At 36.2% G+C, this 13,608-nt stretch overlaps 1 protein-coding gene across 2 annotated transcripts in view; it reads left to right on the forward strand.

Moving 5' to 3' along the window:
* The window catches only part of ARID2 (AT-rich interaction domain 2), a 186,272-nt gene that overhangs the window by 133,016 nt on the left and 39,648 nt on the right, over nucleotides 1-13,608 (forward strand). For both annotated transcript variants that reach the window (XR_002735471.3, XM_023231168.3), the window contains exon 16: nucleotides 5,708-5,856. Coding sequence is in view for 1 of the 2 variants with exons in the window: in XM_023231168.3 (XP_023086936.1) it covers nucleotides 5,708-5,856 (149 nt within the window). In the remaining variant the exon portion in view is untranslated. The remainder of the gene's footprint in view (nucleotides 1-5,707; nucleotides 5,857-13,608) is intronic.

Consider the following 13,608-nt stretch of genomic DNA (forward strand, 5'->3'; position numbering starts at 1 on the left):
ATTGATTATTTGAACTGTTGTGGTAGAGGATGTTAGTTCTATTAAATGATCATTTTAGCACATTATTGCTAAAACTCATTGATTATTTGAGCTGTGGTGTTATAGGATGTTCTACTAAATGATAATTTTAGGACATTAATGCTAAAATGCTTTACTTAGCACATTGGACATATATGTAGTTAATTCAGGCCAAAAAATCAATACATTTTTATCCTAATCTGAAAAATCTGTGTTAAACTTTCTTACATTCTCACAAAGGATGTAGTTTATTTAAAATAAGTATATTCTTTATTTCTAAAACTGATATTGATTGTCTTTTAGAAATTAAAAACTTTGCAAGGAAAGAGATGTAGCATACATGATGTCTGTGAGAATGAGAATAACAAAAACAGCATTCCTATATATAGCACTTAGCCCAGTGCCTGCTACATATATGGGCAGTTAGTAATGGGGAAGGTATGCTTTATCTTTATATAGATGATGAAGTACCTATTAGGGCTAAATATTTTTAACAGACAAAAAAATTAACTGTTCAAGATGGCATTATAAGTTTCTTTTGAAGAGAAGGCTGTTGGGCCTTCTGAAGAGCATGCTAATTAATAGATAGCCATATCCATTATTGTTCCTATCCTTTTAATCTCTTTCTTTTTTAGGTGGGGAAGACAGGGTGTCACTCTGTTGACCAGGCTAGAGTGCAGTGGTGCAGTCACAGCTCACTGCAGCCTCGACCTTCTTGGCTCAAGTAATCCTTCCACCTCAGCCTCCCAAGACTGTAGCTGGGAGCACAGGCACGTACTGCCATGCCCAGCTAATTTGTTTTATGTTTTATTTTTGTAGAATTGGGATCTCCCTATGTTGCCCAGGCTGGTCTTAAACTCCTAGTAGACTTGAGCGATCTCCTCGCCTTGGCCTCCCAAAGTGCTGAGATTATGGGTGTGAACCACCAGGCCTGGCTTACATTTCTTTATGTACTCTTTTTTTTTTTTGGAGACGGAGTCTCGCTCTGTTTGCCTAGGCTGGAGTGTAGTGGCATGATCTCAGCTCACTGCAACCTCTACCTCCCGGGTTCAAGTGATTCTCCTGCCTCAGCCTCCTGAGTAACTGAAATTATAGGCCACCACGCACGGCTAATTTTTGTATTTTTAGTAGAGACTGGGTTTCACCATGTTGGTCAGACTGGTCTCAAACTCCTGACCTCATGATCTGCCCACCTCGGCCTCCCAGAGTGCTGGGATTACAGGCATAAGCCACCATGCCCAGCTAAATTTCTTTATATACTCTTTAAGGTTGCATGTTAGACCTTGATTTAATACCATTTTATTCACTATTTGAATTGGTAGCTTAAAGGAGTGGACAAAATGGAGGATTTTAATTGTGATTTTTTTTTTTTTTTTGGAGAAACCTTGTTATTTTACAATTTCAGGGATCTAGGGATATTAAGGAAGTACTTGCACCCTGATAAGGGATTTCCAGAGTTGCAGAATGCCCAGGGCTGGAAAGAGCACAGGGAAGTGCCCCTGCCATGAAGGAGCAACAATTAATCCTTTCTAATGCCATTATAATTCATATTTTTCTTTTCAGTTTTGTTTCTTCCCACCTCCATTAATCAGCTATATTAATTTTATTACAGAAAAAATAGCAACAAGTAAAAATGTATGTGAAAGTAAATTATATGCTCATTGATTTTATATTTAGTATTTAGCTGGGCAGTTTATATAAATATAAAATAAACTGTAACTACTTCAAGGCACATTTCTTTATTGGTAACTGCTTATTTCAAATGTAATACCTGCAAGTTGAAGCACAATTTATAGAATACTATTTCCAGAAGCCCTGCCCTGTTCCACTGTTCATGAATTGGTATCTGTTGGAAACATATTTGCTAAATGGCATATTAAAAATAAAAAAGAATTTACAAAATGAAAGAAACTTAGATACAAAAGCTTCACATAAGACTTTTTTTTTTTTTCAGGATCATACAAAATACGTGTTGAACATAATCTGTTAATTATCTGTTAATCTCATAATCTGGTAACATGCCAAATTCTTATACATAAAAATAGTTTAAGGATGTACGTATTTAAGATATTTAACATATGCCTTGCCTCAATTCAGAGTGTAAATCATTCCTAATAATGGTACATGGTACATGTGTAACATGGAATATTGGTGTCTTACTGGTAAAGAGCTTGAGAAAGTTATTCAACCCATCAGAAAACAGATTGGTAGCCTCAGGGGGGGCAGCATTTAGTTGTATCCATAAAAGAACAGTTTAGCAAGAGCCACAAGAATATCATTTATGTTTTTCTAAGAGTACTGCCACTCAGATTTGTAGACCAGTAGCACATTATAAAAACTAAGAAAAGTATTACATAACTTTTTTGTTTGTATTTTAATGTGTTCTTATAAAGCAGTGTTGGGATGTATTGATGATCTAAATTTATACTTAATAAGAGGAAAAAACTTGGTAATTTAAGAAAATGAGGAAATGTTAGAGCCGAAAGGGTCTCTGATATTATCTTGGCCCAAACTCCTACTTTTAAGAGTTGAAGTGAATTGCCCACATTCACAAAAATCTTCTTTTCCAGTGATTTCTATTACTGTCTTAATTCTCTTCTCTGAAGACTGACACATTTAGCTAAATGCATCTCTCTCTCTCCCTCTTTCTCTCTCTCTCTCTCTCTTTTTAAATACAGACCCTTGCTGTGTTGCCTAGGCTGGAGCTCAATGGCTCCCTCTTGGCTCACTGTAACCTCTGCCCCTTGGGCTTAAGCAGTCCTCCTGCTTCAGCCTCCCGAGTAGCTGGTGCTACAGGTGCACACTACCACACCTGCCTGATTTTTGTATTTTCTGTAGATCCAAGGTTTTGCCATGTGCCCAGGCTAGTCTCAAACTCCTGGGCTCAAGTGATCCTTCTGCCTTGGCCTTCCAAAGTGCTGGGATTATAGGCATGAGCCACCGTGCTTAGCCTAGTTAGAGGTGTCTCTTTTATAGCACATTCAGAGTAAATACAATTCTTGTTCCTTACAAGGTTTTGAAAGTGTCTTTCCTTCTCACCTCTTCTTTAGAATACTCTTTCCCAGTTTCTTCACCATCCTATTTATGTCAACCATAGAAGATACAGCTACTCAGGAGGCTGAGGTGGGAAGATTGCATGAGCCCACATGTTCAAGGCTGCAGTGAACTATGATCATGCCATTGTACTCCAGCCTGGGTGACAGAGCAAAACCCTATCTAAAAAAAAAAAAAAATAGAAACTTTCCCCTTATACTTTCCTTGCTCTTTAACCCCTCCTCCCATGCCACTTTCTCACCATCAAAATTCTATGGCTTTTAGAATTTGCAGGTGAATGGTTTTCAGATTTATTTTTCCAACATTAACTTCTATTGATTGACATTTTTAGTTGGTTCATCTGTCATTATTCCCAAACTAAACTGATCATCTTTCCTTCAAAATATGGCTTCCTATTATTGCCATTTATTGAGACTCTCAAGCTAGGCTTTTCATTTATAGTTTCTCTAGTCTTCCCATCATCTCATAAGTTAGTTTTTATTACTTACACTTTACAGATGAGAAAACTGAGGATCAGAGAAGTTAAGTTGGTAGCCCAAGATCGCATGGCTAGTTAAAAATCAGATTGAAAGTATGAGTTCTGATCTGTCAAGCTGGAAAGTCCTCATCCTATTTGTGATGTCTGTACTGCCCTAAAATGTTTTTGGTGCATGCGTATGTTTTTTCATTATAAAATCTTAAGAGTGGGAACCTATTATAGAAATGTCAGTCTTGAAGTAGATTTTTCCCTCAGAGTTTAGAACTCAGAAATTCTTGTGACTTCCCGTTTCTGTCAACTTTGTCTTTCAACATGTTATTCTCTTTCTTCTTTCATTTGTATGTCATAGTAGCCTTGTATGTTTGTGATTTATCTGTTTTTTTCCCTAAAGAAAATTACTGTGGCTTTTAATCTGAGTTCTCAGCAATTTTAGCTTACTGCTTTCCCACCTATTCCCAGTACAATGATGTGCTACTGAAGGACATTTCTGTCAAGGATGGACCACATAATACAACTATAGTCTCATAAGATTATAATATCATATTTTCACTGTACCTTTTCTATGTTTTGATACACAAATACTTAACCATTGTGCTACAGTTGCCTATAGTATTCGGTACAATAACATGCTATACAGATTTTTAGCCTAGGAACAATAGGGTATTGCATATAGCCTAGGTATGTAATAGGCTATATCATCTAGGTTTGTGGAAGTACACTGGCATTCACAGAACAGTGAAATAGGTCACCTAACGACCCAAACATATTCCTGTCATTAAGTGATGCACGACTGCATTACCTTATAAATGAACAAGTATATTCAATGTTTTCCCAGACTTTTAATTTACTGCCTTTAAGCAGTTCTTCAGAAATGATGTACCACCATTTCTATAAGAAATTTAACATTACTTTTTCCGTTTGTGGTATTTCAAGAAAATATATTGCCTAAATTTGATTTAAGGTACATTGTAATTATTAGTGTTTTTTCCAAGAGAAAGGGATGGGATTTAAAAGAAAAAAGAAATACAGGATATATTTAAAAGACTTTATGCCTGCAATTATATATTATGTTTTCTTTTGAGACAGAGTCTCCATCTTTCACCCAGGCTGGAGTGAAGTGGAACAATCTCAGCTCACTGCAACCTCTGTCTCTCAGGTTCAAGTGATTCTCTTGCCTCAGCCTCCCAAGTAGCTGGGATTACAGATGCCTGCCACTACGCCTAGCTAATTTTTGTTTTTAGTAGAGACGGGGTTTCGCCATGTTGGCCAGGTTGGTCTCGAACGCCTGACCTCAGGTGATCCACCGCCCGCCCCCCCCCCGGGCTCCGGGCCTCCCAAAGTGCTAAGATTACAGGCATGAACCATCGTGCCCAGCCTCAAATTCTTATATAAATAACAAAAGATATAATTAGACTGGGGGCTGGGTGTGGCAGCTCATACCTGTAATGCCAGCACTTTGGGAGGCCAAAAAGGGAGGATGACTTGAGGCCAGTAATTTGAGATTATAGTGAGCTATGATTATGCCTCTGTAACCCACCTAGGCAACAGAACAAGACCAACCCCATCTCTAAAAATAACAAAAAATACATAATTGAGCAACTTCAAAATCTAAAATTGTTAAAGCAGCTTACTGCAAATTAGTTAATATCATATTTTATACACATGGTTACATCATTTTTTGCTATATAAAATTTTCATTGCTTTTTACCATATTGTTTCACATTATATTCTTTAGAAAATCTAAAAGGAAACATACAAAAAAGTAGTAATTTGCAGTTGATCTGTTCTTGTGAAGAATTCACATAAGTAAATCCAGTGGGTACATTTATAGTATATTTATTTCTCATTTAAATCTACAGTTGTATTGTTTCATCCTAAAAATCTACAATTTTATTGTTTCATCCTACAAATAGTGGTAATAACAATGTGGTATCGCCGTTGTGGTTTTATATTAAATAAAATAATCAAACTTTCTAAATATTTCTATGAAAATAATTTTCTTAAAGATTTTTAAAGGTAATCATAAACAAAATTATAAAATGTAAATTTTATGGTAGAAATGCATAACTTAATGTAATCAAATTTATAAGACTATACTATAAAATATGAAATTTTTCAGTGTCATGTCACAAACTCTGCATTTGTTCTTTTTCACAGAACACTCCTATGCCACCTTCACCAGCTGTACAAGTGCAGGGCCAGCCTAACAGTTCTCAGCCTTCTCCATTCAGTGGATCCAGTCAGCCTGGAGATCCAATGAGAAAACCTGGACAGAACTTCATGTGTCTGTGGCAGTCTTGTAAAAAGTAAATGGCAATTTTATTTGATATATAAAAGTATTCTTTGTTTTGGAATGCTTTTATATTTAAGTTTCTGTCATCTATGGTTCATGAAAATTTTCCTTTAGAACCACCAACTTTTAGCAAAACTGTAAGAGTTACATAAATGTAACTCTTTAGTAGGTTTTTGTTTGTTTTTCTTTTCAACAAAAAAATTAAATGTAACTCTTACATTTATGATCCATTATATGGACCTAAACTAAGAAATTTATATGTAAGTAATGGAAAGAACTTCATTGCTTAATGGTACGTTGTAGAGAATGTGGTTCAGTATTTGTTTTCAGTAAAGAAAATCCATTAAGAATTTGATTATATATTTGGCTGTTAAAAAAAATTTTTTTTAAAGTGGCTTGAACTTAGCGGCAGCTATAGTATTTCTATATAGTAGAAACTTAGAAGTAATAATGTGCTAGAAAGAGAATGACTTTTTGAATTTGAGTTTGGGGTGTATACCTATGAAAATTATTTTTAAAGCCATACCAGCTTACAGTTTATTTAAGGTGAACTTTTGAAATAAACCTTTCTTAGACTTGAAGGAAAACTTGAAAAGAATGTTGGTTAAAATGAAAGTCTTAATTCTTTGATAGTACTCAGGTAAGACCCTTTGCCTTGAGTCATTTTTTTAGAGGTCTAGGACTAATTTTTTTTGAGACAGAGTCTCGCTCTGTTGTTCAGGCTAGAGTGCAGTGGCGCTGTCTCCGCTAACTGCAACTTCTGCCTCCTGGGTTCAAGCAATTCTTTTGCCTCAGCCTCTTGAGTAGCTGGGATTACAGGCATGTGCCACCATCCCTGGCTAATTTTTGTCTTGTTTTCACCATGTTGGCCAGGCTCGTCTCGAACTCCTGACCTCCAGTGATCCCTCTGGCCTTGGCCTCCCAGAGTGCTGGCACTACAAGTGTAAGCTACTAAGCCCTGCCAGCATTTGTCTCAATAGACATGATACCGTTCACTTTTTAGATATCAAAGATTCCATTTCACTCTTCATAATTGATAGAAATTACCATAGCTTTTACAATCTATATTTGCTATTCATATTTTTGTGATATAGATATTATACTTTATTGTAAACTTCATGTACAGATTTTTTGTATGATTATGGCTGCCTGTGTAGCCTAGGGATTATTAATAGTATGCAAAGTATCTATAGGACAGCAATGATCAAACTTTAACTCTCAACCCAATAGTGGGACTGTGGATCATTTTAGTAGGTTTTTGTTTGTTTTTCTTTTCAACAAAAAAATTAAATATATCATAGTTCACCATGTTAGTGAGGGTAAATATTGTTTTCAGTTACATACATGTGACCTATATATGTGTACTTGATCATAGTATAAAATCTGTTTGTCAAAAAAATTCTTTAAAAATTTGTCCTTTAGGTTGTTTCTCATTCTTTCCTTCATTCATTTAATTTGACCATCTCTTTCTTTTTAGTGTATGTTTGTAAGTTAATTTGAAACTTTCTTCACTGCATGCCAATTTTACTCTCCATTTGTCTTGAGATTTTTGTTTTTTTCATGATAAATAGTAGTTGATGGAATGGGTAGTGTGCTAAAGGTGTTCGTTAACTTTTCAAAAAGTTTATGAAGCTTGTGGCAGTGCTGCACTCCTATAGCCCCAGGTGTCCAGGAAGGCTGAGGCAGGAGGATCATTTTAACCTAGGAATTCGCGTCTAGCTTGGGCAACATGGTGAGACCTCATGTCTGAAAAGATAAAAAATAGAGAATTTTAAGAATAACAGCTTTAGATGAAGTGTTTAGGTTACTTCAAGAAAAGTTGCTGGAAGAGTTAATGAACCTAGATGTCTGACAGTTTCTCGTTTTGCTAATAGATCAGTGTTACATAATTTGATGATTTACCTTTTTCTTGCTAGTCTTTTCTGAACAAGACAGATTAAACAGGGCTTCTTAAGAGCATGCCATTTTTTTTAAGCCATGGCTTTTCACTACTGCATGGCTAATTAGTTTTAGTCTGCAAATATTTATTAAGCATCCTCTAGGAGAGTGCCTGAGCCAGAAGATAAAAATATAAAAATCACTCCCAGTCCTGAGGGACACAGACCCAAAAAACAAATAAATTACAGTATAAATAAGTACTAAAAAAGATAGTTTCATGGTGCTGTTTGCGACATATTAGACAGTTTAACTTTGGGATGGTTAGAGAGTTTTACTATAAGCATTATATTTAGTTGAGTCTTAAAGAATGAGTAGGAATTTGTCATGCTAAAATAAACCTGTCGGAATGTTAAGAGCAAGCACAGGAGTATAAAAGGACCTTGTATGTCCAGGAAACTGTGAGAAGTTAGAATACTACAAGCTTAAGGGCGTGAAAAGAGAAATGGCTCTTATTCATATTTAGTTCCAATTCCGAGTAGAAACATACATATGACAGCCGTTGACCACTAAGTGGCTGTTCTAATTTCTTTAATATCATATCAGAAATACTAGTACAGAACTTTTATGCTGGGCATGGTGGTTTGAGCCTGTAATGCCAGCTACTTGGGATGCTGAGAACTGGAGAATCTCTTGAGCCCAGGGCTTCAAGGCTATGGTGAGCTATGATTGCGTCAATGCACTCCAGCCTGGGTTATAAAGTAAGATACTCTTTTTAAAAAACAAAAACAAAAAAACTTTGTTTCCATCAGATTTAAAGCTAAAATTATTTTCTTCACATATATATTATTGTAAAATGCTTTGTATTTAAAGTTGAAATAGCTATGTCCTCTCTTCCTTTTAAGGACTTAAAAGTGACTTTGAGTATACATTTAACATGTTTTTAGTTCTGTATTAGCACCACACTTTACATAGTCTTTTTGTATCTATAATTCTCCTTTTTTTTTTCTTTTCCTTTTTTTTTTTTTGTTTTTGTTTTTTGAGAAAGGGTCTCACTATGTCACCCAGGCTGCAATGCAGTGGTGCTGTATTGATCTTGGCTCATTGCAACCTCTGTTTTCTGAGCTCAAGCCATCCTCCCACCTCAGCCTCCCAAGTGACTGAGACTACAGGTGCATGTTGCCACACCAAGCTAATTTTTGCATTTTTTATAGAGACAGGGTTTTGCCTTGTTGCCAAGGCTGTTCTCGAACTCCTGAACTCAAGTGATCTGCCCACCTCAGCCTCCCAAAGTGCTGGGATTACAGGCATGAGCCATAATTTTTTAGATGTACAATATAGATTGTTTTCAGGAAGTCCCACTCCCTCTTATATCATCACATATTGATGCTTGGCTTTTTAATCTGTAAGCATTTATCTCTAAAAGTTAGGGACCTCACTCTTTAGATATAAATACTGTACCACCACCACCACCATACTCCTACAGAAAAAAATTAATTCCCTTTAATATTATGATTTCTTCTTATAACCTGTCAGTGTTTACATTTCTCCAGTGGCCTTTTGTTTAGAGTTTGAATTGGAATCTAAGGTTCAAACATTGCCTCTGGATGATAAGTCTTAAATCTCTTTTAATCTGTTAGATTACCCCTCCTTCCCTCTTAATTTTTTTTTCTTTGCAAGTTTTTGGTGGGCGGGGGGGGGGGGGGGAGGTTAATTTGTCCTATAGAGCATTACAGTCTGGATTTTCCTGATACTGTTTAGTGTGTTACTCTGACCTTGTATTTTCTGTACATTGGTAGTTTGATCCAAATATCTGATCAAGTTCTGGTTTCAGTATTTGAAGACCACTTCAGAAATGAAATTGTGTACTTCCATCAGGAAATATGTAATATCTTCTTGTCTCTTTTTGTGATGTAAACAGCCTTTAAGGATCATTGCTCAGAACATTATTTCATTAAGGTTTGTAAAATATAAAGGACCCCCTTTTATCAGTCATTTGCCTTCTTTGAGGAATATTTCCTACAGGAAAGGCAAGATAGATGCTTGGATATTTCCCTTATTTACCAGTTTTCAAAATAATGAGTTGCTCCCTATCGCTCTGTACAAAGTTACCATGAGGTTTGATTTTTGTTTATTTTGTTTGTGGTATTACTGTGAGCCAACAGGAATTTAAACGTATTTGAGGTATTTCAGTCAATTGAGGTTATTGTATCCTTCTTGGTATACAAATTGTGCTATTTTTGGTCAGTGAAAGTCTTTTCAAGTGGATTTCCCAAGTCCATTGGTTGTGACCTTAATGTAAGTATTTGATAGTTTCCCTGCTCTCTGATAGGCAAGACGGTCTGTGTGTTTCTACTGATTCTTGGAATTTAGATTAAGTACAACAAGGTTTTCACTTCGTTTTGTCATTTTCACACCTGTATCTTCTTTCTCCCACACCAAAAATCGCATTTCTCAATATTGTTAAGAATTTATTCTTTGTCCTATGTCATACTCCAAAAAAAGAAATGTCTGCTGTGGTGTAACTTGAAAAGGTTTTTCTCATTTTTTCAGTTAATCATTTGTCTTTTTACTTTACCCTTTGTTTTGCGTTACTTTTTGTCCTAGATGAAGGGTTTTTTTCTTTCAATTAATTTTTCTGTAAACAAATTTATTAGGTTTTTCATTATTGCTTCTGGATCTGGATTATAGTTAGGAAGGCTTTCTCTGTGCCCAAATTGTAGAAGAACCCCCATGTTTTTATTTAGAAATTTTGTGATTTTTTAGTTTCCATTTAAATCTTATATTTTGATATCTTTCCCTCTGTCAGTAATCTGGTCTTAAGGAAATTAGGGTAAGTCAGTGACTTTTTTCTTCAATTTGTCACTGTAACTTTCTTTTCTCATACTATAAGAATAGTTTATTCTAAAAAAAGTAAGAGTCACAGTGGATATTTTGGGCTTCAGCACTGTCCAGTGGGACAATCCAAACTAGTTTCATCAGATGCTACTCAAGACTCTTAACAAAAGTGATTCCACAATATTTTCATAATTGTTTTTCTCATCTTAAAATTATACTTTTAGCTTTTAAAAAATTTAAATTCTAAAAATAGCATTATCGAAAGATAAGCATGGTTGTAATTTTGGTATATATCTTTACAAACCTTTTTCATATACAGCTGTACTATATTGTACATGAAAAGTATACATGTAGACTTCGTTTCTTATTTTAAACTATATATGCTGATCTAGAGCTTGCTTCAATAATATATGTAATATTCATTCATATAGAATATATATATACACTTTTTATGTCAATACGTAGATTTACTCATTCTTTGTATTGAATACCAAGAATTCCCTTTTATTGCACTGTCTTTGTTATCTGCCTTGGTAAATGGAATATTGCTCGTCCTTTTTTTGACAGGATTGATCTTGAATTATGAGGACACATTTCTTTCCATGAATAAGATGCAATGATCCTGCACTATAGTCTGTTAACTATATCTCCTATTAAGGGTATTTGGGATTTTAGTTATTTGCTATTACATATGAACACAACTGTGGTGAATAATTTTGTTTCTATAGCACATTTTCTACAAGTATTTCAGTAGACTAAAATACCAAACTGGGAATTGCTGAGTCAGGGGATTTACATGTTTTTATTTTTATAGAAATTGACAAATTACCATCCAAAAATGTTAATTCGTAATTCAAATAATAGAATATGAGCTTGTTTCCCGCTACCTAACTACTCAAATCTGAAAGGAAATTTCATCTTTGCTGATCTGATAGCCTCAAAAAGACTGTCAATTTTTATTCTTTTGTTATTTTAAATTTTTAAATAGACTTTATTTTGAGAGCAATTTTAGGTTTACAACAAAATTGAGTGGCAAATACAGAGTATTCGTATATAGCACATGCCCCACAAATATTACATCTTTATAGGAATGGTACATTTGTTACAACCGGTTAACCTGTGTTGACACATCATTATCACCCAAAGTCCATAGTTTAAGATTTGCTCTTGACATTGTACATTCTGGGGGTTTTGTTTTGTTGGGTTGTTTTGTGAAATTTGTTGTTGTTGTTGTTGTTGTTGTTTGGAGATGGAGTCTTGCTCCATCACCCAGGCTGGAGTGCAGTGGGGTTATTTCGGCTCACTGCAACCTCTGTCTCCCAAGTTCAAGCGAATCTCTCGCCTCATCCTCCCAAGTAGCTGGGAGTACAGGTGTGTGCCACCATGCCCAGCTAATTTTTGTATTTTTAGTAGAGACGTCATTTCACCATGTTGGCCAGGCTGGTCTTAAACTCCTAACCTCGTGGTCTACCCACCTTGGCCTCCTAAAGTGCTGGGATTACAGGCATGAGCCACAGCGCCCAACCTGTTGTTGTTTGTTTTTGAGACAAAGTCTTGTTCTGTCATCCAGGCTAGAGTTTAGTGGGATGATCATAGCTCGCTATAACCGGGACTTCCTGGGCTCAAGTGATCCCTCCCGCCTCAGCCTCCTGAGTAGCTAGGACTACAGGTGTGACCACCACACCCACCAAATTTTAACTTTTTTGCCTAGCTAATTTTAAAATTTTCTGGGCGCAGTGACTCACGCCTGTAATCCCAACACTTTGGGAGGCCAAGGTGGGCTGATCATGAGGTCAGGAGATCGAGACCATCCTGGCTAACACAGTGAAACTCCGTCTCTACTAAAAATACAAAAAAATTAGCCGGGCGTGATGGTGGGCGCCTGTGGTCCCAGCTTCTCGGGAGGCTGAGGCAGGAGAATGGCGTGAACCCGGGAGGCAGAGCTTGCAGTGAGCCCTGATCACACCACTGCACTCCAGCCTGGATGACAAAGCAAGACTCCGTCTCAAAAACAAACAAACAAAAAATTCTGTACAGACGGGGTCTTATATGTTGCCTAAGCTGGTTTTGAATTCCTGGTCTCAAGCAGTCCTCCCACCTTGGCTTCACAAAGGGTTGGGATTATAGGCATGAACCACTGCACCTGACCACTGACAAATATTAATATAATAACATGTGTCCACCATTACAGTATACAGAATAGTTTTATTGCCCTAAAAATCTTTTGTATTCTGCTTCTTCATCTTACCATTCCCCAGCTCCTGTTTTAATTTTTATTTCAGGTATTGAGTTAAATATCTTTAAATATGATTTTCTTCTGTGAATTATCTACTCGTGTCATTTGCTCATTCTTTATTGACCTTCCTAAAAATTTGCAGTACTTCTCTCTGCATTAAGGATGTCAATTCTTGGCCAGGCATGGTGGCTCACACCTGTAATCCCAACACTTTGGGAAGCCAAGGTAGGCGGATCACTTGAAGTCAGGAGTTCAAGACCAGCCTGGTCAACGTGGCAAAACCCTGTCTGTCTCTACTAAAAATACAAAAATTAGCTGAGCATGGTGGCGGGTGCCTGTAATCCCAGCTACTTGGGTGTCTAAGGCACGGGAATCACCTGAACCCGGGAGGCAGAGGTTGCAGTAAGCCAAGATTGTGCCACTGCACTCCAGCCTGGGTGACAAAGTGAGACTCTGTCTCAAAGGAAAAAAAGGATGTCATCTCTTTATTATGTGTCCACCCCACATCTCAAGACTTTAGCCATATTTTGCTACATAGAATTTAAATCTTAATGGTTTTCATGTTGTGCTTAGAAAGACCTTTTCAACTTTTATATCATAAAATACACATTTTTTGCTTTGTAATACATTAATATTTTTACTTTTTGATTCATTTGTAATTTAGCTCGATGTATAGAGTGAGGTATGAGTCTAGCTTAATTATTTTCCAAATGGCTAACTTATTGGCAAGTTCATCTTTCCCTCAGACATTTGTCATATACTAAATTCCTATATATGCTGTGCCTATTTCTGGATCACTTGTTATCCCCTTGATCT

Source organism: Piliocolobus tephrosceles, chromosome 10 (assembly GCF_002776525.5).
Source record: "Piliocolobus tephrosceles isolate RC106 chromosome 10, ASM277652v3, whole genome shotgun sequence".
Taxonomy (NCBI): domain Eukaryota; kingdom Metazoa; phylum Chordata; class Mammalia; order Primates; family Cercopithecidae; genus Piliocolobus; species Piliocolobus tephrosceles.